General features: G+C 47.4%; 1 protein-coding gene across 2 annotated transcripts in view; it reads right to left on the bottom strand.

Annotated features, from left to right (window-relative positions):
- LOC147678019 (C-X-C motif chemokine 16-like) overlaps positions 1-27,326 on the bottom strand; it is a 126,230-nt gene that overhangs the window by 35,093 nt on the left and 63,811 nt on the right. For both annotated transcript variants that reach the window (XM_086945901.1, XM_086945902.1), the window contains exons 2-3: positions 2,667-2,799; positions 1,846-1,928 (exon numbers count right to left, since the gene is read on the bottom strand). In XM_086945901.1, coding sequence (XP_086802027.1) covers positions 1,846-1,928; positions 2,667-2,799 — 216 coding nt within the window. The remainder of the gene's footprint in view (positions 1-1,845; positions 1,929-2,666; positions 2,800-27,326) is intronic.

The raw sequence follows: 27,326 nt of genomic DNA, 5'->3' as shown, positions 1-27,326 counted from the left end.
TAAGAGGCAGGATGTGTCAATTCCACAAATTACTAAATTAAGATCATTGCAACAATATATCCACCTTAGCCACTGAAAGAGCTCATAAATTATCACAATTTGTGCCTGCTGATGCTATTAGTGAATCAATAAAGTTGAGTAGTCGGTTCGTGAATGCCTCCAGTTTAAAAATTCATAACTTCAAGGTTCAACTAGATATATATTATACTTTGAGCTGCCTGTTCAACTTGGGTTGCCGGTCTAGTTCCGAATGCTTCAAGGTGTGGTATGGTGAGAGCAGACACTGTGCATATCTTCTATTTGTGTTGCGTATTGAAGAAATATTGGCGGGGGTCTGTGACGAAATGTCCTGGGGTACTCTAAGTCACATTTACCCATCCCTTTGGCTGATTATCATTGGTACATCATATTAAGTACTATTAAAGTGGAAAGGTATTGTTTTCTCCATGATTCTTATGATTTTTGTTTGAGAGTTTTCGTTTTGACCCTAACCCTCCATTGGATATTATCTAGATTAAGCAATTCTTGGATATTTACGGCTTAGAGCTGTCCCTTGTCAAGAGGGATCCATGAAAGAAACATTAAAGCCATATGTGGGCTGGGGTGGATTTAGGACAGATTTTTATCCCAACATTCTGTTTGCTAAACTTGGCCTTTCTCACTTATTGACACTTGTTTTCGTAGGGATGGTTCTTATTCACTTTTTTTATCCCTGCAAGTGGTATTTATCACCTGTTCAATGTGTTATCACCCGAGCATTTGCAATAAAGACAAAAAAAGTTAAAATACTAATAAACTAAAATGCCCCCTCTTCAGATTTCAGGTAAAGCCAACATTGAGCGGCAGATGCTGAACAGTGTAAATACATTAGTGTCTAAAAACATCTGAACTAACCTCAGTGGTCACAAATCGGTGGTGATTACACCCTATCATAAGGAGGATTTGAGGAGGAAGGAGGAATATATAGTACGGCCTGGGAGGACTCAAGGTGCGGATCTCGCCTCTTAATTATTTAGATTCAGAATTAATCAGAATTATTTTTTCTGATGTGTAGCTGGCAAACGAATGGCGGGGACACGCCGACATGGCGTAACCAGGCGCTTTACAAAATTCACTATTATTATTATTATTATTTGAAGTTTTCAGTGGCATTACCCATGACAGAATCTTAGCTGTTCTAGAGCTTTTCACTAAATGTCTGACATCCGTTTATTTTTTAAAGTTTTATATAGCGCTAGCTTGACCCGTAGGTATCAGAGCGCTTTAAAAACACACTGTAAAAAACAGAAGGAAATTGCATTATATAGTGGGAAGGCAGTAAGGAAGCAAAACAGATATAAAAAAATACAGCATGAAAAATAAGTAAACAGAGCAGCGGAGGGAGAGAAAAACAAACAAAGGTGGTTAACAAAGTCCGGTCACCAACTATCCTTGAATGTCAAGAGAGAGAGGAGTCAACTTGGATATTGAAGTCTAGGTTAGTTGACTTTGGTGAGGAAAGTATTTGTTCAGGTGATGGAGTTATTTTAGAGGTTTTATATAGCGCTGGCTGGACCCAGAGGTATCAGAGCACTTTACATGATAGAGCTAGTTACGGTAAGAGACAAATTACAGCATCAAAGAATAACAAAAACATCAGAGCGCTTTACAAGTCTGAGATACATATGGTAAAACATAATTATAAAATTTACAACATCATTATAGGATAAACAGCAGGTAAGACAGAGAATAACAAAAGGATTGAGGTTATACATATCATGTAAACAGATCCGTTTGACTCTGGTTCAGTGGGGCAAAGTGTCTCTGTTACCAATTATTTGCTATATGTGGGCTTAGTGTAGATACCTTTTTTTTCTAAACAATCCTGGAGTTTATTCACCCATTCTTCACTGGATTTTCCACAGACTACATGTTTTTCCAACTGAAACCTGTAACAGAAAAACAACAGGAGGCAGACTTAGGTAAAAGGTGTTTATCAGCAAAATGTTTCAACTAAGTGTTAAGGTCCAGAGGCTAGTGCATGACTGTAGGGGTAGAGCTAGGCCTTTCCATTGAACTAGGTGTAGAGGTGAAGGTTAAGGGCAGATGATTAAGTTAAAGAAGTACGGTGGCCGAGATATGGTGAGATTTAGGAATGACATACAGGTGTCGGGTGCTTTGCTAAGGGTACTGTTAAAGGATCACAGTGAAACATTAGAAACAAACTGAAAAAAACTAAGAAAACATTTTTTTTTTTAAATCAAAAAAAACAATTTAGGTGTATAGCTCATAAAAAGTGGCAAAACTCTCCCACAAGATCCTTTTCACAACCCGGACTGGTTTGTAGACACAGGCAGGTGCAGAACAAAAGCCCTGAATTCGGAAGAAAAGTAGCAAGAAACAGATAGGAAGCACAGGCAGAACACATGCAGATCTATAAATAATGAGATAGACAAAAGTTAAAGAAAGTGGGGTACAGGTGGAATCTCTTCTCTCACTGGTTAAAAAATAAAAGCGCACACAACTTAAAGCACTGCTCCAAAAACAAAATAAAAAGCAAATGCATCCAAACTACTTCTATCTGTAGTTTCAGTTTTCTCTGTACTTCACTCAAATGCATCTTACAGGTTAACTATTGCCGGCTAGGGGAACAGTTATGGGGCAGTATTACGGTGGAGGGTCTTTACCTGACAATTGGATAGCACGGTGTGACGTTTGTTTTGCCGTTAGAAAAATACGCCATGTACTGCGGGTTAAGGACAGGCTCCAGATCTTTACAATCATCGCATAGGTCAACCGCACCTGCCTTATGGCACCAACCTGTAAAAAAAAAAATTGTGTTACGGGCGCAGGCAATATAACCCCCTCCTCGACATACCATCATGATCATTGAATAGTTGGCTTTGATCTGCTCACATCCTCGTCTTTAGGACAGGCTGTCACTCACCCTCAAAGGAAGGATGCCCTCTACCAGAATTATTGGCTTCCCTATTAGCTGATGAGAAAGTAAATGGCCTCTGATCTCTATATATGCTTTACTATGCGCAGTAAAAGTAGAGTCGGTTCTACAATGTCCAATAGCGCGGGAGAAGGACATTTCTATCTCTTCTTCTGGCACATGGTATGTATGTATGTGTGTTCTTATATAGCGCTCGACTTACCCTTGGGCATCTCGGCGCTTGCATTGGGAACCCGTCCTGGCTTTTGCCCTGTGAGATAACCCGTACTGGGCATCCCCAAGGTGAAATCCAGGCATCCTGCCGCGGGGGGCCGTAGTGGAGATTAAGCAAGCTATTGCCCAGAGTTGCAGTGTGAACCCATGATTCGAGTAGGCACCGAAATAAGAATTATTGAGTCTGTGGACACTTGGGCTCAGACCATGCCGCGTCGGGAATTGAACCCTGGTCCCGGGTCTGACCTCTGCTTCAGTGTATGCCTCCTCTAACCAGTGAGCCACACTTATCCACATGGTGTTCAGAAGACTTTCTGCGTGTCTGGGGCACTAGGTGGAACTTTCAGCCTTGGAAACTTTTCAATCTCTTAAGTATGCCTCTTCACATGCTATCCTTCTTGGGGAGGGGAAGATGACCAAGCTATGGGTGAAAAGGACACCTTCTAAAAGTCAAACAGTCCTGGTTGTAAGCAGATGGTAGCTTTGAGTTTGGTTTGTTAGCTGTCTTTGTTTACCTGGTTGGTCGCCATAGGATGATGTCCTCTCTGCATCGCTGGGGAGCTTTGCAATTGGTATATCATGGGATGGTGTTGTGTGCTGAATAGTCTTTTTGAATGAGGGGGCAAAGTTGATTGCTGGACTGCGTGGGATGCTGTGACAGTGTGTTTGTTGCATTGCCCTTGCTCGTAAGCAGTCCACAATGTGGGTTATGTTGCACTACTCTGGTTATTCAAGCTCTAGAACGTACATTTCTGGTGAGTGAAACCTCAATGAACAAATCACTTTGTGGAAAGCCTCAGCCGGTGGAAGCAGCCCTATCCAATGTGGCGATCCCTCTTTCATATGTTCTCCCATACATACAAGATATTCAGGATTGTACTGGAGAAAGTTAGTTCTAGGTGGACTTCAAATAGGGTTTTCGACTAAGTTACAAAGTGCCAAAAAGTACCACTGGGCAAAGAATGTGAGGTCAACAGATAAAATGCCTGAAGACGCATGCAGTCCTGTCGTATGGCATAGAATGTGGCCTTGGGGACATAAGCAAGGCTATTTGTGGGGAGGCAAAGACAATAGACTGACAGTACCAACATTGAGGAGTACAGATACAAGTGGACAACAATTTCAAAATGATCATTCATCCTAGTCCAAAGGACAGTTAGTGATTCATTATTTCGGTCAGGGTGACTATACAGTAGCAGATGCAAGTGCACTGATTAATACTATTTCATATACAAGTGTCGAGCAGGTTTTGGAAGTAGTGAAAGGGGCAAAATGTGAATTGCAGTGTTCAAGATTTTTCTCGATGAGATTGAACCTCCGTTAGCTAAGAGCTTATTCATGAAATTTAGGTAGGGCAATCTCTTGTATAACACTACTCTGACCAGATGGGCTGTGAAGGGCAATACGGAACAAAGTGCTCCTATGTTAAGTGATGTCTGTACCCTGTGTGATTGGAATGCTAAGGAAGACGATCAGCATGTTCTGTTTTTCTGTCCTGTCTATGCCCAAGTGAGGAGGAAATGGATAAAACCCCTATGTAACCTCCTGGGTGTAAGAACTTGCTGGGACGCCATGAGAATAATCAAGTCCGATACTAGTAGAACTATTGTGTTTAGCGTCAGTAGATTCCTTCTTTCAATATATTTTATCCGTAAAAAGAATGGCTGCAAATTGTAAATGTATTTTAAGACAACATTATGTAAATAGCAAATCATGACTTTTATTAATTTTATGAATCTTATACCCCTCCATGAATGAATTTATACTGTGATTATTGTGTAAATTGTAACGAACTAACGGGATTTACCCCTCTTCTTTTTAAAAAAAATAGTATTGTGATATTCATGTATCTGTTATGGCTCTAAAGTGCCGAAATAAAGATGAATTGAATTGAATTGAATTGCAGTGTGCTATCCAGTTGCTCAGAGTTCAAGTGGAGGATCTTAAGGTTTCTAAGCTGTTCAACAAAAGAATTTATTTATACAAAGCCATGTTGGTACCAGAAGATTACATTTTTTCTCAATTTCTCCATGGGGTGAATACATTATCAAAAATATCTGCAGTGGCATCTATTTTGGACAGTATTGAATTGTCCATGGCATTCTCCAAGTGTGATAAAATATTCCTAAAACAGCCTTTTTGAGCTAAGCTTTGGTGTTAAAACCACCGAGCGGTTTCCAATTTTTGTTCAATAGAAAGTAACTCATTAGGTAAAGGCTGATTGTTTAACACGTTTCAATGACCCTTGGCACAGAAATCACAAGATCAGAGTACAGTCTTTTACTCTCGATTAGAAATTATGATGGGGAAGAAACACTCTATTTTCTTTTGAATGACACTGAAAGAGTTCTATGTCTGACTTTCCTTGGAACATTGGGACACCTCAGGGGACAGGGGATATTTGGAACAGAGCTGTTGTACATTAGTTCAATGATCGTGTTATCATTCATTTGGGGAATTCATAAATGAGCCATCTAAAGCAGTAACGAGCAAATACACACACAAAGCTATGGTGACTGCCAGGATTTTTAAGTGGGTATAAAATAGTTCTAGCTGGCTGATATGCTTCTTATACCCATATTGAAGTGGTATTCGGTGCATTTACCATGCCGACAAATTTGGAGAGGATCGTGAAGAAAAAGATAAACAGGTGTTGATTAGCCGTCTTATTCAGAGATGTTTGTACCATGATCATTAACGGAAGCAGGTTCCATCTTTATAATAGTGAATTTGCTTGGTGAGCAAGATATTATCATGTGAATACCAAGATATCTTTTAGGGTGCAAAGAGTATCTAGATTTAAATATATCCAGGAGTACTTCTCTCGAAAAATGCAATAATTAATATTTTGGTTTTCTGAGGATTTATTCTACAGCCCACTATCGCTGTAAATTCATAGATAAAATATAACGTCCACGGAATATTATTACTCTCTACTCAATTTAGCAAAGAATATGGAAAGATTGCCAGTAAATGGGGAAAAAGACAGACATTACCATAATGAAAATACTATGGGAAATCACTAATATTCCAAATTTTACAACTAGAGGAGGCAATTATCGCTGAGAGCAATTTTGTAGCAAATGGCTGATATATATAACCCCAACCATCTTATCCAAAATAGCAAGAGTTTTGCCTGTCCAAGGTGAAGAACAGGTTTAAGGAAACTGGCATACTTTTTCTATGAGTACTGAGGAAAAATATTCTGGGTATTGAGTCACTTAATCCAAAACACTCTTAACTTTAATTCAGGACTTGCATTGTTAGGCTGTACTACTGAGCCAACTCATTCATATAAGAACCAGATAGGACAAGTCTTTATTGCAATGCTGGTCGCAAAGTCAATAATAATAGAAAATTGGAAGAGCAGAAAACCACCTACATTTGAAGAATGGGTAGCTTAAATAACTAAACTTCAAGAACGTTAAAGAATTTGTAGTGAAAAAATATACGCTAGGAAGAAATGTAATCAAATATGGGACTTTTAGGATTTGAATTTTCAAACTTCTGGTTATTCAGGAGGCAAATCTGTTCAATGTTTATTTACTATATATGTTGCCAAGTAGTCTTCCTTCAGCCCTCTATCTGTGTACTAATAATCAGCAATTTTGTTTTTATGCTCACTAGATCAACATATTCGACTTATATGCATGTTACGGTTTCCCAAATAAACAAACATTGGAAATGCAATAGGTATTGCCTTTGTTTAAGTTAAAGCTATTTGCTTTGCAAAGGGTATTGATTTTTGCTATGTCTTATTGAGTGTATGCATGTGATCTATTGTTAGAATTGTAATTGTTAACTGTGTAGTAGTTTAAAGCATAGCGCTAGGAGAAGAAAAGTAGTGTTTAAGATTTGGGAAGGAGAGTGAGAAGAATAGCATGAGGGTTAATGAAGCATAGTGAGGAGGAGAGTAGCATGAGGCAGACGAAAGGGGTGTAAGCAGCGCAGTATGAGGGAGAAGGAAGAAAGCAAGGACGAGATAAGTGTGATTTTGAAGGAAGGAAAGTGTGTAGAGCAGTATGAGGCATAAGGAAGGAGACAGAAGTAGAAGAGTAGCAGGAGTGATATGAAAGGAGTGTGAGAAGTAGAAGAGTAGTTATGTTATGTTATATGTTATGTTATGTTATAAAGAATTTTACAACGCGCTCTGTTACTAGCAAGTATCCTGGCGCGAAGGGAAAATGTGGCATGAGCAGCAAAGAGGGGAAGGCAATTTACATGTTCACATTAAACAGATAGGTTTTAACCCCTGTCTTAAAGCTGGAGATGGTCTGGGCTGCCCTAAGGTGGGGGGAAGGGCGTTCCAGGCTCTAGCGGTCCTGACCGAAATAGACTGGCCCCCCCAGCCTGGTGTACGTAATTCCGGACACAACCATTTTACACTGATTAGCAGAACGAAGGCAGCGGTTGACGACGTACAAAGAGAACAGTTTCCTCAGGTATACAGGCCCAAGCTGATGGATAGCTCGGAAAGAAAGAACCAGTCCTTTAAACATGATCTGTTGTGCCACCGGAAGCCAGTGGAGGCTGCACAGGTGAGACGGACGCTCGACCTCCTAGGCAGATTGAACAGGAGTCTCGCAGCCGCGTTTTGAATCACCTGAAGCCGTTGTATCAAGTAAGAAGGTAGACCACTAAACAGGGCATTCGCATAATCAAGCCTGGAGAGAATAAGAGCGTGCGACACAGTCTTTATGGCCTCTCGCTGGAGGAGGGGGAAAAACTTGCACAAGTGGAAGGTGGAAGGAAGGAAAGTTTATTAGATTAGTATTAGGCTGTCAAGAATTCCTGTCATGCGAGGGGAGGAAAACGGTAACCAGCGAAAACGGACTACATCTCCCAGGATGCTTAGCGGTTGAGAGGTTATGTAAACAGGAGAGCTGTTACATAACTCAAGGAAAACACGCCCTTATGTAAACAGGAGAGCTGTTACATAACTCAAGGAAAACACACCCTTATGTAAACAGGAGAGCTGTTACATAACTCAAGGAAAACACGCCCTATAAAGGGAGGAACCGGGAGGTACAACGCTGTCGGATATTGTGTTTACACCGACGTACCTGCTTCGTGAAGAGCAGTGTTCCGGAGTGGTGCTCCAGTAAGGCAAGAACGGAAGTAGGTCGAGTCGTTACTCCCTGGGCCGTGTCTTGCCCCATCGTCACCTGTGAAGGACCCGGAAGCTCTACCGGTCAACCATTGAGCTTCGCTTTTTGACTCGGCTGAGTCAAAGCGCAGTGGCGCTTTTGCTGGTTGGAGTCGTAACTCCCAGCCCGACCAGAGATACAGGGACTGCCAGCTGTAACGCACACCAGGAGGTGTTTGCCGCGTTACAGACTCGGAAGTCCACAGGATCGATCGAGCGGCTGCTCTCGGTTCAGTCTTCTTGCTTTGGATTGGGGTATCGGTGACGCAGCACCAGGAGGTGACTCCGCGTCCCGGTGCAGTCTGAGGAAGAGGTAGAGCGGCTGCTCCCTTCAGGTAGAGACCCCGGCTGGGTGTTTCCCTGACTCCTCGATTCTCCCCAACACTCTTCGTGCCCCTCACAGCCTACCGATTGGCATTGTCGGCCATTTCATTTCTGCCCTCTGTTGGCATACGCCGGGATCGGCGTATATGCAGAGGACGGTTAGGACCATCCGTGCTGTGGGCTGGTAACGTACTTAGCCTGGAGGATTCCAGTGACTATAACTTTTGTTTACTCTTTGTATTATTTTTGCCTTCATTAAAATAACTAACCCTTCACAAGTGGTTGCGTCCTCATTATCGTGTCTGTTAAACGATCCTGAGACGTTCAGGGCGTTACAAAATATCCGACCTTAATAACACTAACTGTCTCCCGGTCGATAACAGACATGGCAACACTTGATGATGTGCTGGCTGCTTTAGCGACCGTGCAAGTTGAATTGGCTGCCTCTAGGCAAGAAACAGCCGATGTAAAAGCCAGACTGGATGCTATCCAATTGGACCCGCTCACGCCCAGCACCTCCCTCACGAACCAGACCCCTGCGGTAGTGGTGGACATACCGGCGGAAAACTAGAGGACTCCCAGACCAAAGAAGGGGCATCTCGGAGTCACTCATCTATCCCTTCACTTTCCAACTCGGTCACTAAGGGACAACGACACCTGTTTCTCACGGTGCACGTGGGAGTGCATGACCAGTGGATATCCGTTGTGGCCATGGTGGATTCAGGGGCCACTGGCATGTTTATGGACCACAACGAGGCATGCAGGCTAGGGCTAGTGCTTCTTCCCAAAGCTGTACCCGAAGACGTCTATGCTGTAGACGGAAGGCGATTGGTGACGGGGCCCATCGGGCAGCACACGGGGGTCCTTCCGATGAGATATGGGAGGAACCATTTGGAACAAATCGATTTTAACATCATCCGAGCGCCCCAATATGGCGTCATATTGGGATTGCTGTGGCTACAGAAACACAACCCCTCTATGGATTGGCCAACACATCGCATCGAAATGACGTCACCGTATTGCACCCTGCATTGTGGAATACGAACGGAATCCCTTGACGCAGATGAGAGCGGGAGTCAGACGGTGGCTACAGCGGCAGAAAAAGATGGGGCTCTCCCCCAGGCTTATCACAGTTTTGAGGATGTATTTGATGAGGTGAAGGCGGAAGTGCTACCACCACATAGACAGTTTGACTGCCAGATCGACCTGGTGCCAGGGGCCAGCGTTCCCAGCGGCAGGCTGTATGCCCTGACGGAGCCTGAAAACGTGCATCTCCGGGGGTACCTGGATAAACTCCTCAAGCTAGGATTCATCCGCCCGTCCAAGTCTCCGGCCGCCTCGCCACTCTTCTTCATCCCGAAGGCTAATGGGGAGCTGAGAGCCTGTGTGGACTTTAGGGCATTGAATGCGATAACCATAAAAAATCGGTACCCCTTGCCTCTCATCAGTGTACTTCTGGAACAGGTCAAGAAAGCTCGTATCTACACCAAGTTGGATTTGAAAGGGGCATACCATCTGGTACGCATGAGGGACGGAGACGAGTGGAAGACCGCCTTTAAGACCAGGTTCGGCCTTTTTGAGTACCTCGTCATGCCGTTCGGTCTGTGCAACGCCCCAGCAGCCTTTCAGTACTTTCTGAATGAGGTATTCAGAGAGGAGTTGGATATCTACGTGGTCGTATATATCGACGACATCCTCATCTATTCGTCCAGTGTGGAGGAGCACGTACACCACGTCAAAGCTGTGCTCCAAAAGCTGAGGGAAAACATGCTGTTTTGTAAACTCAGCAAGTGTGACTTCCACGTCACATCCGTGGAATTCCTCGGACTGATGCTGAGTCCAGAGGGACAGGAGATGGCAGAACGAAAGATCAAGGCGGTGAAAGAATGGCCGGTGCCCCAAAGCGTGAAGGACGTCCAAAGTTTCATTGGCTTCGCCAACTTTTACAGGCGGTTTATAGATGGATTTTCAGGATTGGTGGCCCCAATCACACAGCTACTGAGGAAGTCCAAGGAGTTTGTCTGGTCCCCTGAAGCGAACACAGCCTTTGAGGCCCTGAAAAGCGCCTTTGGTAAGGCGCCGGTGTTGGCTCACCCCGATCCGGATCTCCCCTACGTGGTGGAAGCGGACGCATCGGATGTGGTGCTGGGGGCTATCTTGTCCCAACGCAACCACGACACAGGGGTGCTTCATCCCGTTGCGTACATGTCCCGCAAACTCAACGACGCCGAACGCAACTACCATATTGCGGAGAAGGAGCTTCTCGCAATCAAGGATGCCTTCACCGAATGGAGGCATTGGTTGATGGGGGCAAGACATGTGGTATCGGTGTACACGGACCATCGGAACCTACAGTTCATGACGGCCACAAGACACCTTTCTCCCAGGCAGCTGCGGTGGATGATCTTCTTTGCGGGGTTCAACTTCCGCATCACATATCGGCCGGGGACGGAAAACCGGAAGGCGGACGCCCTGTCCCGTCAATCTGCAGTTAAGGAACCATTCCCTGCGACCGAGCATTCCATCATTTCCCCGAGGATGGTATTAGGGGTTATCCAACCGGATACTTTCCTGAGGGGAATAAGGAGAGGGATCAGGTCATTCGCATGGCGGAGGTGGCTCCTCAGTCACAGAGAATGGCAGCTGAAGGACGGGATACCCCTGAAGGGCAGGTGCCTATTGATACCCACGCCTAGGCTAAGGAAACAAGCATTCATCTGGTGCCATGACTCTCCATGCGCAGGTCATTTGGGCTTTGAAAAAACGGTGGCTAGCATGGGACGGCATTTCTGGTGGCCAACCATGAGAGTGGATGTCAGGAGGTGGGGACAGGAGTGTCTTACGTGTGCTACCATGAAGGCCGACCATGGCCGAACCCAAGGGCTCTTGCATCCACTTCCAACCCCGGATAGACCATGGGATAGCATATCACTGGACTTCGTGGTGGGCCTACCGGTAGACCAGGGGATGACGGCAATACTGGTGGTGGTGGATTACTTGACGAAAATGGGGCACTTCATCCCCTGCAAGAGAGTCCCTACGGCCGGGGAATTGGCGTCACTACTCCTAAAGAATGTGGTACGACTGCATGGATTACCTGGGGTGATCGTGTCGGACCGGGGGTCGCAGTTTACTGCGCAATTCTGGAAGACTTGGTGCACTGCGCTGCATGTTAAGACCGCCCTGTCCACCAGCTACCACCCTCAAACGGACGGCCAAACCGAGCGCCTGAACCAAACGCTCAAACAGTATCTGCGATGTTTTGTGGACCAGGGCAGGGAAGAATGGGTCGATTTGCTATGGGTTGCAGAGATAGCCTACAACAACGCCACTCACAGCTCCACACAGTCATCTCCGTTCTATAGCAACTATGGCCAACATCCCAGGTTCTTGCCATTTCTACATCCGTTCAGAGAGGACAGGATTCCCGCCACAGCGGACAGGGTGGCACACATAAAAGACACGTTGATGCGCTCAAGGGCTGTCCTAATAGAGGCCAAGAGAAGATACAAGGCTGCGGCAGACAGGAAGAGAAGGCCCGGGCCACTGTACCGCACTGGAGACTACGTCTGGATATCCACAAGAAACATGAGGTTTCGAAAGAACAGTGTGTTCCATCCCAAGTACATGGGCCCCTATCGAATTACCAAGTGTATGGGTCCCGTGAACGTGAAGGTGTGCTTGCCCCAGTCATTGCGGATACACCCTGTCTTTCATGTATCATTGCTCAAACCAGCACCCTCCAAGCCGTCTGGGACACCTAGGCAGGTATGCGTGGAGTCGGAGGTGGAGTATGAAGTGTCGGGCATACAGGCGTCCAAATGGCGCAGGGGGAAGCTGTGGTACCTGGTTGCGTGGAAAGGCTATGGCCCGGAGGAGCAATCATGGTAACCGGCTGAAGGGGTTCATGCTCCGCGCTTGGTCTCCTTGTTCCATCGGCGTTTTCCTGCCAGCGCTGGCCCCGTGGGGAGCCGCTGAGAGGGAGGATGTACTGTCAAGAATTCCTGTCATGCGAGGGGAGGAAAACGGTAACCAGCGAAAACGGACTACATCTCCCAGGATGCTTAGCGGTTGAGAGGTTATGTAAACAGGAGAGCTGTTACATAACTCAAGGAAAACACGCCCTTATGTAAACAGGAGAGCTGTTACATAACTCAAGGAAAACACGCCCTTATGTAAACAGGAGAGCTGTTACATAACTCAAGGAAAACACGCCCTATAAAGGGAGGAACCGGGAGGTACAACGCTGTCGGATATTGTGTTTACACCGACGTACCTGCTTCGTGAAGAGCAGTGTTCCGGAGTGGTGCTCCAGTAAGGCAAGAACGGAGGTAGGTCGAGTCGTTACTCCCTGGGCCGTGTCTTGCCCCATCGTCACCTGTGAAGGACCCGGAAGCTCTACCGGTCAACCATTGAGCTTCGCTTTTTGACTCGGCTGAGTCAAAGCGCAGTGGCGCTTTTGCTGGTTGGAGTCGTAACTCCCAGCCCGACCAGAGATACAGGGACTGCTAGCTGTAACGCACACCAGGAGGTGTTTGCCGCGTTACAGACTCGGAAGTCCACAGGATCGATCGAGCGGCTGCTCTCGGTTCAGTCTTCTTGCTTTGGATTGGGGTATCGGTGACGCAGCACCAGGAGGTGACTCCGCGTCCCGGTGCAGTCTGAGGAAGAGGTTGAGCGGCTGCTCCCATCAGGTAGAGACCACGGCTGGGTGTTTCCCTGACTCCTCGATTCTCCCCAACACTCTTCGTGCCCCTCACAGCCTACCGATTGGCATTGTCGGCCATTTCATTTCTGCCCTCTGTTGGCATACGCCGGGATCGGCGTATATGCAGAGGACGGTTAGGACCATCCGTGCTGTGGGCTGGTAACGTACTTAGCCTGGAGGATTCCAGTGACTATAACTTTTGTTTACTCTTTGTATTATTTTTGCCTTCATTAAAATAACTAACCCTTCACAAGTGGTTGCGTCCTCATTATCGTGTCTGTTAAACGATCCTGAGACGTTCAGGGCGTTACAAAATATCCGACCTTAATAACACTAACTGTCTCCCGGTCGATAACAGACATGGCAACACTTGATGATGTGCTGGCTGCTTTAGCGACCGTGCAAGTTGAATTGGCTGCCTCTAGGCAAGAAACAGCCGATGTAAAAGCCAGACTGGATGCTATCCAATTGGACCCGCTCACGCCCAGCACCTCCCTCACGAACCAGACCCCTGCGGTAGTGGTGGACATACCGGCGGAAAACTAGAGGACTCCCAGACCAAAGAAGGGGCATCTCGGAGTCACTCATCCATCCCTTCACTTTCCAACTCGGTCACTAAGGGACAACGACACCTGTTTCTCACGGTGCACGTGGGAGTGCATGACCAGTGGATACCCGTTGTGGCCATGGTGGATTCAGGGGCCACTGGCATGTTTATGGACCACAACGAGGCATGCAGGCTAGGGCTAGTGCTTCTTCCCAAAGCTGTACCCGAAGACGTCTATGCTGTAGACGGAAGGCGATTGGTGACGGGGCCCATCGGGCAGCACACGGGGGTCCTTCCGATGAGATATGGGAGGAACCATTTGGAACAAATCGATTTTAACATCATCCGAGCGCCCCAATATGGCGTCATATTGGGATTGCTGTGGCTACAGAAACACAACCCCTCTATGGATTGGCCAACACATCGCATCGAAATGACGTCACCGTATTGCACCCTGCATTGCGGAATACGAACGGAATCCCTTGACGCAGATGAGAGCGGGAGTCAGACGGTGGCTACAGCGGCAGAAAAAGATGTGGCTCTCCCCCAGGCTTATCACAGTTTTGAGGATGTATTTGATGAGGTGAAGGCGGAAGTGCTACCACCACATAGACAGTTTGACTGCCAGATCGACCTGGTGCCAGGGGCCAGCGTTCCCAGCGGCAGGCTGTATGCCCTGACGGAGCCTGAAAACGTGCATCTCCGGGGGTACCTGGATAAACTCCTCAAGCTAGGATTCATCCGCCCGTCCAAGTCTCCGGCCGCCTCGCCACTCTTCTTCATCCCGAAGGCTAATGGGGAGCTGAGAGCCTGTGTGGACTTTAGGGCATTGAATGCGATAACCATAAAAAATCGGTACCCCTTGCCTCTCATCAGTGTACTTCTGGAACAGGTCAAGAAAGCTCGTATCTACACCAAGTTGGATTTGAAAGGGGCATACCATCTGGTACGCATGAGGGACGGAGACGAGTGGAAGACCGCCTTTAAGACCAGGTTCGGCCTTTTTGAGTACCTCGTCATGCCGTTCGGTCTGTGCAACGCCCCAGCAGCCTTTCAGTACTTTCTGAATGAGGTATTCAGAGAGGAGTTGGATATCTACGTGGTCGTATATATCGACGACATCCTCATCTATTCGTCCAGTGTGGAGGAGCACGTACACCACGTCAAAGCTGTGCTCCAAAAGCTGAGGGAAAACATGCTGTTTTGTAAACTCAGCAAGTGTGACTTCCACGTCACATCCGTGGAATTCCTCGGAGTGATGCTGAGTCCAGAGGGACAGGAGATGGCAGAACGAAAGATCAAGGCGGTGAAAGAATGGCCGGTGCCCCAAAGCGTGAAGGACGTCCAAAGTTTCATTGGCTTCGCCAACTTTTACAGGCGGTTTATAGATGGATTTTCAGGATTGGTGGCCCCAATCACACAGCTACTGAGGAAGTCCAAGGAGTTTGTCTGGTCCCCTGAAGCGAACACAGCCTTTGAGGCCCTGAAAAGCGCCTTTGGTAAGGCGCCGGTGTTGGCTCACCCCGATCCGGATCTCCCCTACGTGGTGGAAGCGGACGCATCGGATGTGGCGCTGGGGGCTATCTTGTCCCAACGCAACCACGACACAGGGGTGCTTCATCCCGTTGCGTACATGTCCCGCAAACTCAACGACGCCGAACGCAACTACCATATTGCGGAGAAGGAGCTTCTCGCAATCAAGGATGCCTTCACCGAATGGAGGCATTGGTTGATGGGGGCAAGACATGTGGTATCGGTGTACACGGACCATCGGAACCTACAGTTCATGACGGCCACAAGACACCTTTCTCCCAGGCAGCTGCGGTGGATGATCTTCTTTGCGGGGTTCAACTTCCGCATCACATATCGGCCGGGGACGGAAAACCGGAAGGCGGATGCCCTGTCCCGTCAATCTGCAGTTAAGGAACCATTCCCTGCGACCGAGCATTCCATCATTTCCCCGAGGATGGTATTAGGGGTTATCCAACCGGATACTTTCCTGAGGGGAATAAGGAGAGGGATCAGGTCATTCGCATGGCGGAGGTGGCTCCTCAGTCACAGAGAATGGCAGCTGAAGGACGGGATACCCCTGAAGGGCAGGTGCCTATTGATACCCACGCCTAGGCTAAGGAAACAAGCATTCATCTGGTGCCATGACTCTCCATGCGCAGGTCATTTGGGCTTTGAAAAAACGGTGGCTAGCATGGGACGGCATTTCTGGTGGCCAACCATGAGAGTGGATGTCAGGAGGTGGGGACAGGAGTGTCCTACGTGTGCTACCATGAAGGCCGACCATGGCCGAACCCAAGGGCTCTTGCATCCACTTCCAACCCCGGATAGACCATGGGATAGCATATCACTGGACTTCGTGGTGGGCCTACCGGTAGACCAGGGGATGACGGCAATACTGGTGGTGGTGGATTACTTGACGAAAATGGGGCACTTCATCCCCTGCAAGAGAGTCCCTACGGCCGGGGAATTGGCGTCACTACTCCTAAAGAATGTGGTACGACTGCATGGATTACCTGGGGTGATCGTGTCGGACTGGGGGTCGCAGTTTACTGCGCAATTCTGGAAGACTTGGTGCACTGCGCTGCATGTTAAGACCGCCCTGTCCACCAGCTACCACCCTCAAACGGACGGCCAAACCGAGCGCCTGAACCAAACGCTCAAACAGTATCTGCGATGTTTTGTGGACCAGGGCAGGGAAGAATGGGTCGATTTGCTATGGGTTGCAGAGATAGCCTACAACAACGCCACTCACAGCTCCACACAGTCATCTCCGTTCTATAGCAACTATGGCCAACATCCCAGGTTCTTGCCATTTCTACATCCGTTCAGAGAGGACAGGATTCCCGCCACAGCGGACAGGGTGGCACACATAAAAGACACGTTGATGCGCTCAAGGGCTGTCCTAATAGAGGCCAAGAGAAGATACAAGGCTGCGGCAGACAGGAAGAGAAGGCCCGGGCCACTGTACCGCACTGGAGACTACGTCTGGATATCCACAAGAAACATGAGGTTTCGAAAGAACAGTGTGTTCCATCCCAAGTACATGGGCCCCTATCGAATTACCAAGTGTATAGGTCCCGTGAACGTGAAGGTGTGCTTGCCCCAGTCATTGCGGATACACCCTGTCTTTCATGTATCATTGCTCAAACCAGCACCCTCCAAGCCGTCTGGGACACCTAGGCAGGTATGCGTGGAGTCGGAGGTGGAGTATGAAGTGTCGGGCATACAGGCGTCCAAATGGCGCAGGGGGAAGCTGTGGTACCTGGTTGCGTGGAAAGGCTATGGCCCGGAGGAGCAATCATGGGAACCGGCTGAAGGGGTTCATGCTCTGCGCTTGGTCTCCTTGTTCCATCGGCGTTTTCCTGCCAGCGCTGGCCCCGTGGGGAGCCGCTGAGAGGGAGGATGTACTGTCAAGAATTCCTGTCATGCGAGGGGAGGAAAACGGTAACCAGCGAAAACGGACTACATCTCCCAGGATGCTTAGCGGTTGAGAGGTTATGTAAACAGGAGAGCTGTTACATAACTCAAGGAAAACACGCCCTATAAAGGGAGGAACCGGGAGGTACAACTCTGTCGGATATTGTGTTTACACCGACGTACCTGCTTCGTGAAGAGCAGTGTTCCGGAGTGGTGCTCCAGTAAGGCAAGAACGGAGGTAGGTCGAGTCGTTACTCCCTGGGCCGTGTCTTGCCCCATCGTCACCTGTGAAGGACCTGGAAGCTCTACCGGTCAACCATTGAGCTTCGCTTTTTGACTCGGCTGAGTCAAAGCGCAGTGGCGCTTTTGCTGGTTGGAGTCGTAACTCCCAGCTCGACCAGAGATACAGGGACTGCCAGCTGTAACGCACACCAGGAGGTGTTTGCCGCGTTACAGACTCGGAAGTCCACAGGATCGATCGAGCGGCTGCTCTCGGTTCAGTCTTCTTGCTTTGGATTGGGGTATCGGTGACGCAGCACCAGGAGGTGACTCCGCGTCCCGGTGCAGTCTGAGGAAGAGGTTGAGCGGCTGCTCCCTTCAGGTAGAGACCCCGGCTGGGTGTTTCCCTGACTCCTCGATTCTCCCCAACACTCTTCGTGCCCCTCACAGCCTACCGATTGGCATTGTCGGCCATTTCATTTCTGCCCTCTGTTGGCATACGCCGGGATCGGCGTATATGCAGAGGACGGTTAGGACCATCCGTGCTGTGGGCTGGTAACGTACTTAGCCTGGAGGATTCCAGTGACTATAACTTTTGTTTACTCTTTGTATTATTTTTGCCTTCATTAAAATAACTAACCCTTCACAAGTGGTTGCGTCCTCATTATCGTGTCTGTTAAACGATCCTGAGACGTTCAGGGTGTTACATAGGCATAAGGAAGTAGATAGGTGTAGAAGAGCAGTGTGAGGGAGAGTGTAGTAGCAGTAGGAGGGTAAGAGCAGTGTGATGCAGAAGGACTGAGAGTGATGAGGGTAAGAGCAGTGCAAGGCACAAGGATGGAGAGTGTTGTGGAGAAGAGCAGTTTGTGGCAGAAGGATTGTAAGTGTGGATGAGTAGTAGTTCTGAAGCATATGGATGTAGATTGATTCTTTCACTATGAACCTCTGCTGTTTATATGCGAACGCTGGGCAGATCATGATCTGTGCCCAACTGTGGCTTAAAACCTGGCATCTGCATGCACAGGCCTGGAAAGCAGGAAGCAGCTCCAGTCTTGGCGTGCTGGTGCACCGGCCCTGCAAGAAAAGAACACGAGAGTAGCAAATCGACATACCTGCAGAGACAGTATTGCCAGCTGAAAGGAGCACCGCATCTCAACCGGCTGGGGCCCACAGCAGATTCTGAGAGGCACAGCACTCCCAGAAGCCCCAAGAAAGGGCCGAATGCCTGCAGCAACAAACTGCTGCCGCGCCTTCAGAAAAGGGGGGGCCAATCGGCCCCCACGCATGCATGGCGGGGCCGGCCCCTCCCATATCCCGTTCCCTTCGTGGTGGCTTGCCCTCGCCCCGGAAGTAGTTGTGCACTTCCGGGCCGAGGGGGCGGGGCCGCGACCTCGAAGGGGTTAAGAGCCTGGGGAGCGCGGGTAGCGGCCTCTTTGTGAAATTAAAGTCGTACCACACCAGGTGAATATAAATATAGGGATTTATTCTAAACACTTTCTTCTGGTCCCTTTAGGAGGCTATGAGGCAAAGAATTACAGTCAGTATAGCTTATTTAACACACAGTAACTTAGCACAGTATGCGTAGTGCCCTAGGGGCGTACCGGACCATATAGCAAGAAAGTGGTATACGGACCACGGCTGGCATTCTGACAAGGCTTGCAGCCTTTAGAACAGGGGGGGCCATTAGGAAGATTAGAAAGCTATCCTAGTGGTAGCTGTGGGGAGCAGCCGTCAGGCTAAGTCTTGAAGGAATGTAGAGCAACTTGTTTTACCAGTCTATAATCTCATGAATGAGTAAATGAAAAGAGAACCACAACAGGGGTATAACAAACATATGTATTTGTTCTAAACACATCACTCTAGCAGTAAACTTATTTAAGCTTTGATCTCACTAGTACCCTCAGTGTTTTAGAACTCTTATACACCCTGGCCCTTTATTGTACCTTCAAAGGTATCCCGGCGCCCAGTTGCAGTATCAATTGGGCAGTGGGAGATCGGTGACTAAACCCCTGGGCTCCACTGTTGGTAGTGCGCTTTGGTAGCGTCGGTAAGTAGTCATGAAAGGGCTATGACATTCACTGTGGCTACAGGTTTATTCTTAGGCAAGGTTATACTAATGGGCACACCACGGTAGCATTTAGTTGAATGCGCTACATGTCACACAAGCTGATGCTATGCTGACCACTCGCAAGTGGCGAGTAAGGAAGGGAATACATACGGGGTTAATGCCAGCTTGGGCTTAGCATCTGAGGACAATGAATGCAGACACTGGTGGGGCAGCTGTAGTTAGGAAGCCAGGAACCCTACCCATCGTACAGCGCTATTGCACGGCATTTCACACTGTGTATTGTCCTGAAGTAATCATTAATGGGCTATTGCATTTACGGTGGACTACAGGTCTGGGCTTTCATGAAGGTCAGATTACCGGGCACCCTCACGGAACACTTACAGTTGGAAGTGTTAATGAGTATGCATCGGGCGCTAATTTTATCTAAAACTTAGCATGTGATGGCAATGTAAGACAAGCACGTGTACGGCAGTTATTGCCAGAAACACTGATGGTTTGTGTTTATCTTTTCCATTTATGTATGGCTGGGCCCATGGTGGACATCCGGGAAGTGGTCCACACACCACAACGGCGGCAACAGGTGGACAGCCCAAGGGATGCGTACGTCAGGTAGAGGATGGTAAGCAACAACGCAAGTGTGGTGGCCGAGCGGGCAAGGACGCAGGAGGTGTCAGCACAGGGTTGATTGTTTTGTTCCTCGGGCCTGCGACGCAGGACGGAAACTACCCATGGATCATCACATCAACTCATCAGCATCACGGAATTGCCAGGAGGACATAAAGAAGACAGTGGTAGTATGGGTAGTAGGGCATTCATAAGTAAAGCACGCTAATCCTATTTCGTGCAGGATCGGGTAGACGGAGGGCGGAGAGTGGGGGGTGCACGGTCTCCTTCCACGGCAGGGGGGGGGGCTTCGCCTCAGTCAGTTCAGGGATTATATGTCGGATTTACTAAGAAGACATACTGCACCTCCTTCGGCGGTGATCCTTCATCTGGGGGGGAATGATCTGGCAGGTCTGGCTAGAAGGGTCCTCCTGGAAGAGATTATATCAGCAGCAGGGTGGCTGGCAAAGCGGTTACCGGGGAGCGTGATTGTATGGTCACAGCTGATACCAAGAATGCAGTGGAGAGGGGGGGGGACTCAGCGTGTTGAATCACTCAGTAAAGAGGGTCAACAACAAGCTGGACAAGTTATTCAGAACTCCGGTCTTACAGACCATACCTCATGGGTGCATCGGGGGGGAGCACTTCTAACTGCGGGACGGGGTCCATTTAGCAGAGGCGGGAAATGCCCTTTGCATAAGGAATATCTTGGCATGGGTTAGAGATTATATCAGCAGCAGGGTGGCTGGCAAAGCGGTTACCGGGGAGCGTGATTGTATGATCACAGCTGATACCGAGAATGCAGTAGAGAAGGGGGGACTCAGTTAGCGCGTTGAATCACTCGGTAAAGAGGGTCAACAACAAGCTGGACAAGTTACTCAGAACTCCGGTCTTACAGACCATACCTCGTGGGTGCATCTGGGGGGAGCACTTCTACCTGCGGGACGGGGTCCATTAACAGAGGCGGGGAATGCCCCTTTTCATAAGGTATATCCTGGCATGGGTTGAGGTCTTTGGAGGTAGGTTATGACCTTTCTATAGGTAGGTGCGGGGGGGGCCAGATAGTCGGTCAACTATGCTGGCCTGTGGCGGTAAGGTCATAATCGGTGAGCAGCATTTTAAGGTCCTTAGGGGGGGGCGGGCCCATTCACGAAAGGGCCGCCCGTCGGGAGGGATTGGTCTCTCCCAGAACTTCAGGGGCAGGATATGATATCCATTACTTAGAAGGGTACGGGGGAGGGAGTCCACGCTTTCCTCAGGCTGGTAGCCACCCCTCACAGACACTATGACGTCATCAAGGTGCGCAAGTGTGGGCCCTCCTGTTATGGTTTAATGGAGTTCAGAGCGCACGTGGGTGAAACGTGCCCTGGGTTGCGCATGCGCCATCTCGAACGTGAGAGCGTAGCTGTAAAGGATCTGACACCGGTTAGCGACCTTGCCGTCCGACTTAATTATTAGAATGCATTTAATTTTCTGGATGTTTAGATTAGGTTAGGAAACACGCTGTACTAGATATTTGCTAAGGTTAGCCCATCATACAATGTCAAAATGGATGTTAAATCTAATGTTCTGAAATGTGCATTTAATAATTGTCAAAATGTTTATTTTATTAAAATTTTCATTTTATTTCATATTTTAATAAATACGGCCAGGGGGGCCCTGTCCGCCTGACTTCCAAAGACCCATGTCTTGACTTGTTGAATTAAGTAATGCATTTTGTGAAGTAAGGAGGGGGGTGGCCGGTAGTCCCAGACCATGAGAAAAGGGGGGGCCAATCGGCCCCCACGCATGCATGGCGGGGCCCGGCCCCTCCCATATCCCGTTCCCTTCGTGGTGGCTTGCCCTCGCCCCGGAAGTAGTTGTGCACTTCCGGGCCGAGGGGGCGGGGCCGCGACCTCGAAGGGGTTAAGAGCCTGGGGAGCGCGGGTAGCGGCCTCTTTGTGCCCGCGCTCCCCAGGCTCGCTCCTCGCCCCACCGTGGGGCTGTTTAATTTTCCCCACCCTCCATCCCCTTGGTTAGCGGAATTGGGGTAAAGACAATGGTAGGTATACTGTCTAGCGATGTCCAGGATCATAGGAAAGGAATGCTTGCTGCCTTAGGCCTTTTTTCCCCGTTACAGGTGAAATGTGCATATGTATATGCTTGGTGCTTTGCTGTGGTTTTTTAACTAATTCTTTCCTTAGGCTTTTTTCCCGTTTACAGGAAAATGTACATATGTAGATGTGTTGTGCTTTGCTGTGGTTTTAACTAATTTTCTCCTTAGGCCTTTTTTCCCTCTTAGATAGCAATGTCGTATTTATTATGTGGGTTTGGCGATAAGGTCATAATCGGTGAGCAGCATTTTAAGGTCCTTAGGGGGGGGCGGGCCCATTCACGAAAGGGCCGCCCGTCGGGAGGGATTGGTCTCTCCCAGAACTTCAGGGGCAGGATATGATATCCATTACTTAGAAGGGTGCGGGGGAGGGAGTCCACGCTTTCCTCAGGCTGGTAGCCACCCCTCACAGACACTATGACATCATCAAGGTGCGCAAGTGTGGGCCCTCCTGTTATGGTTTAATGGAGTTCAGAGCGCACGTGGGTGAAACGTGCCCTGGGTTGCGCATGCGCCATCTCGAACGTGAGAGCGTAGCTGTAAAGGATCTGACACCGGTTAGCGACCTTGCCGTCCGACTTAATTATTAGAATGCATTTAATTTTCAGGATGTTTAGATTAGGTTAGGAAACACGCTGTACTAGATATTTGTTAAGGTTAGCCCATCATACAATGTCAAAATGGATGTTAAATCTAATGTTCTGAAATGTGCATTTAATAATTGTCAAAATGTTTATTTTATTAAAATGTTCATTTTATTTCATATTTTAATAAATACGGCCAGGGGGGCCCTGTCCCCCTGACTTCCAAAGACCCATGTCTTGACTTGTTGAATTAAGTAATGCATTTTGTGAAGTAAGGAGGGGGGTGGCCGGTAGTCCAAGACCATGCTGACAGAGCACCCCTCTGAAGTGCCCTGACACAAGTCTTTCTCTCCTCCTTCCTTCCTCGCTCCTCACCGCCGCTGCCCCTACCAGTCTGGTGGCAAGAGACCTGCAGAGAGAAACTGGCCTGCGTGATGCCGTGAGCACCGCGTCAGCAGCGTGAGGGGACTGGTTTACTGGGCAACGCTATATTCAATGTAGTGTTATGTGCACGCACATAGCACAATTTTAGGTGCCGCTATTTACAGGCAGACCGAAGGGGAACCTTATGTGCCCGAATAATTAAATCTCTTCAGGGAACATTGTAGCAAATGTGAAATAAAATTGAAGGTAATGTAGCAAATATGTAGTGGGAAAAAAAGAGAATATTCTCTGATGGTAACGTAAAAAGGAAACAGACTCCTGTGCTAGCAACTGAGCTCCGGCTCCCGTCCGCAGCACAGTGCCACTCAAGTTGCCTCCGAGCACCGCGCACCTCCATATACAGCCCCGGTGGAAAGAAGCACCCCACGCGAACCCCTTCCAATTTCCTCAGCAAACTTTCCAGAAATTAAACCAGCATTGTTACCCAAACAACACAAGGTCCGTGACAACGCAATAACAAACAAAAAAATGCCCTTTAAAAAAAAATCATTATTAGTTAAACATATGCCAATAGTAAACGACCAGCCCACACGCAAGTACTCGTAAAAAAAAGTCTGTCTCCTCGAGTTGTGCAGGGAGCAGACCTCTGCCCATGCTCGCAACTAAGCTCCGGCTATTCTTTGACGGTAACGTAAAAAGTAAACAGACTCCTGTGCTAGCAACTGAGCTCCGGCTTCCGTCTGCAGCACAGTGCTACTCAAGTTGCCTCCGAGCGCCGTGCACCTCCATATGCAGCCCGGGTGGAAAGAAGCACCCCTTCCAACTTCCTCAGCAAACGCTCCTGCAATGAGACCAGCATTGTTACCCAAACAACACATTGCCCGTAACAATGCAATAACAAACAAAAAAAATTGCGTTAAAAAAGTCATTATTAGTCTAATGCAAGCCAATAGTAAACACACAGCCCACACGCAAGTAATGTTAAAAAAAGTCTGTTTCCTCGAGTTGTGCAGGGAGCAGGCCTCTTCCCGTGCTCACAATTGAGCTCCGGCTCCTTTCAGCTGCACAGTGCCACTCAAGTTGCCTTCGAGCGCAGCGCACCTCCATATACAGCTCCGTTGGAAAGAATCACTCCGCATGAACCCCTTCCAACTTTCTCAGCAAACTCTCTGGCAATGAAAACAGCATTGTTACCCAAACAACACACGGTACGTGTCAACGCAATAACAAACAAAAAAATGTGCTTCATAAAATACTCGTTATTAGTCTAACGTAAGCCAATAGTAACCGCACAGCCCATTCTCAAGAAATGGTAAAAAAAAAAGTCCCAACAGTAATTATAAAACCCAACGTTTCACGCCGCCAGTAAAAGAGGCAGTCCGGATGGGCGGGGCCAAAAGAGGACAGGGTAGTAACCAGGAGGGACTAAAAAGCCTCCGGTACAATCATCACACTCCGTTAGCATAATTAATGATGCCAAATGACACAGACTAATAGAAAGTAGGGACGGAGCCCAAACTCAACTTCTGAAACCGTATTGATTTCAAAAAGCCCTCGCAGTGTGAGGAGGGCATGCTCGCTGCAACGCAAGGCAAGACCTAAAAAGGAATCATACAAAAACAGGTGGGTGGGATGGTCATTTTTTTAAGGCTTATCATGCATCGGTTCTCTCATATAAAGGTGCTCAATATGTCAGGAAGATCACAAAAGGTGTTGCATCACCCAGATGCCTTTTTGTTTGTGGGCAGGAAGGAGGTAGAAGGGGGGCATGATATTTAGAATATGGAGTGCCTTTGCAAAAAAGAGAATGCCGAAGGTTGAGGATATCAGATCATACACAAGAGTTGCATTCCACAAGAAATGAGCTTAGGTCACCATAAGAGAGATATACCAACTACAGTAAAGCATTAAGCAGTTATGTCAATTCAAATCAAATATAACTTTATTCGATTGATAAAAAGCAATCATAAAAGTGTACATAAAAAATATTCCATTTAAAAAATTCATTAATTCATTTTAAAATCTCATGGCGTACAGGAGCAAGAAAAAATAACGATAAAATACTTCAGAGTTCGTAATATCATATATCTTAAAGTGCATCATGTAGGCATACTTTTTCTACTACACATCACATTTATGTACTAGAACTGAGAAAGATCCAGCTTTTGCAAAGTGGTCAGCAAAAGGAAGGGTTTATGCAGAAGGATGTATATAGCAATGTCCAATGCGTACGTGACCACTCACGCCCAAAAGAAGATATTGACTGAAAGGGGGAAAAAGAAAGCTCCATGGTTATTGTGAATTCATGCTGTTTTAAGTCATCCAAAAATAATGTGATGTGTAGATTTATTCTCAAACACTCGTGTTACGAGGACCTACGTTTTATTGCCACAGAAAAGGTGTGGGGAGAAGTGGTTGGAAATTTAAAAGTGCTTTTGTATTATGTTTATGTTTAACAGAGGTGTTGCAAATGACAAACTGTTAATGCTGTTCATTTCATGAAAATCCTTTTGATTGGGTATATGATGCTCAATGTCAATACAGGTGAGGTATGTCCCTGGGTTGTCAAACTACAGATGCCTGGTCTTAATTATGGAGGGATAATGGATTCTGTGGGTTCTCCAGAAGTACAGGGCCAACAAGAAAGCCCAAGGACCTGTGGATGCTATTTGAAAGGGGTGCTGACCAACTTACAGGCTGGCTTGGTGGGAAAATGTACTTAATGGGGAAAGGAGAAGGATGAAAGGGAAAGATGTTTTAAAAATTCAAAGCAAGATGTGGCAAATTAAGCAACTCATGCTACATTCTATTAATTCCATGAAGCAGTCCGTATCCTGTCAGCTAAGAAAGTACCTTCTTTGCGGCCGTGTACGTAATGGGATACCCATGAGGTTGAAGAAAGGTAATTATCACCATCTATCATATGAGACGGTGTACTCTCCCCTCTATTATCTCTGAGCCATCGTCCACACTTACAAGCGACTGTGACGTCGTGGCTAGTACACATTTATATTTTTTTATGTGATTTAAATATTATGAATGCAGTGTGACTTATCTTTTGGTCCTGAAGAATGCCTCTGAACCCTGGCTGGGGTTGTTAATAGGCAGACACATGTTGACCCAAAATTAGGGGTATATTTGCTTACAACCCCAAAGCCTCTTCTTTTTAATCCTGTTCTAGGAGCCCACATAATAAAGACACTTGTCTCCTAGACACTGTTTCAATTTCTTTTCAATTCTTTCGTCACTCCGCCCCTAACCAACCCCATCTTTGGTCCCTTCCTCAAAACACCTCATCTCCTCTTCTAGTCCAGAGAGTTGTAGTCCACACCAGGGACCTTGCAGCCCTGATGTGAGGCAACCCTATGATAAAGTATGTCACCCTTGGGTGAGTGAGGGTTCTCGTCCTAAGTATGGTCTCTCTCCATACAAATAGGGCACATTATTCCTTGGCACCATCTTTGTTAAAACTCCACTTTGGGGATTTATTTTTCTAGTTTCCCCCTGTTTTTATATTTAGGAGAACGTACTTTTAGTGAGTCAACATTTTTAGGGATCATGTCAACATACTTTTGATTTATGGAATGCAACATTTTAACAGTTGGAATACATTCAGCAAACATTTTTTGTATGAAAAACCCAGAGCTCCCCAAAAACGTTTGTCCTGATTTAGTGGCGTTCTATATATAGCACTACTCATTAACACAAGTTGGTGTGAGGCCATGTAAATATCAATACTAAGGCAAACTTAATAGTAAGTCTCATGATGAAGTATTATAAAGAACTATTGGGGAGATAGTATTGACAGATACATTTGGTTCCCCTTGGACCCTGCCCCCATCGATATTTTCCTGTTACCATTTTATCAGCTCAGACCAACCTATATAATTTCTCTTTGGAAAAAGTACAAGTCCCGGACCGCTGGAAACAAACATTTGTTAGCCCATTGCTGAAGAAATCCTCCTTGGATCCCAACTAGGCAGGGAATTACAGGCCATATCTCTGCTCCCTGGTGCAAGCAAGATCCTAGAGAAGGTGATCAATGGCATCTGACCAGTTTCCTGGAATCGC

The sequence above is a fragment of the Lissotriton vulgaris genome, chromosome 12 (genome assembly GCF_964263255.1).
Source record: "Lissotriton vulgaris chromosome 12, aLisVul1.2, whole genome shotgun sequence".
In the NCBI taxonomy this organism is placed as follows: Eukaryota; Metazoa; Chordata; class Amphibia; order Caudata; family Salamandridae; genus Lissotriton; species Lissotriton vulgaris.
The sequence above is the reverse complement of the archived record's forward strand: the minus strand, read 5'-3'. Positions and strand labels throughout refer to the sequence as shown.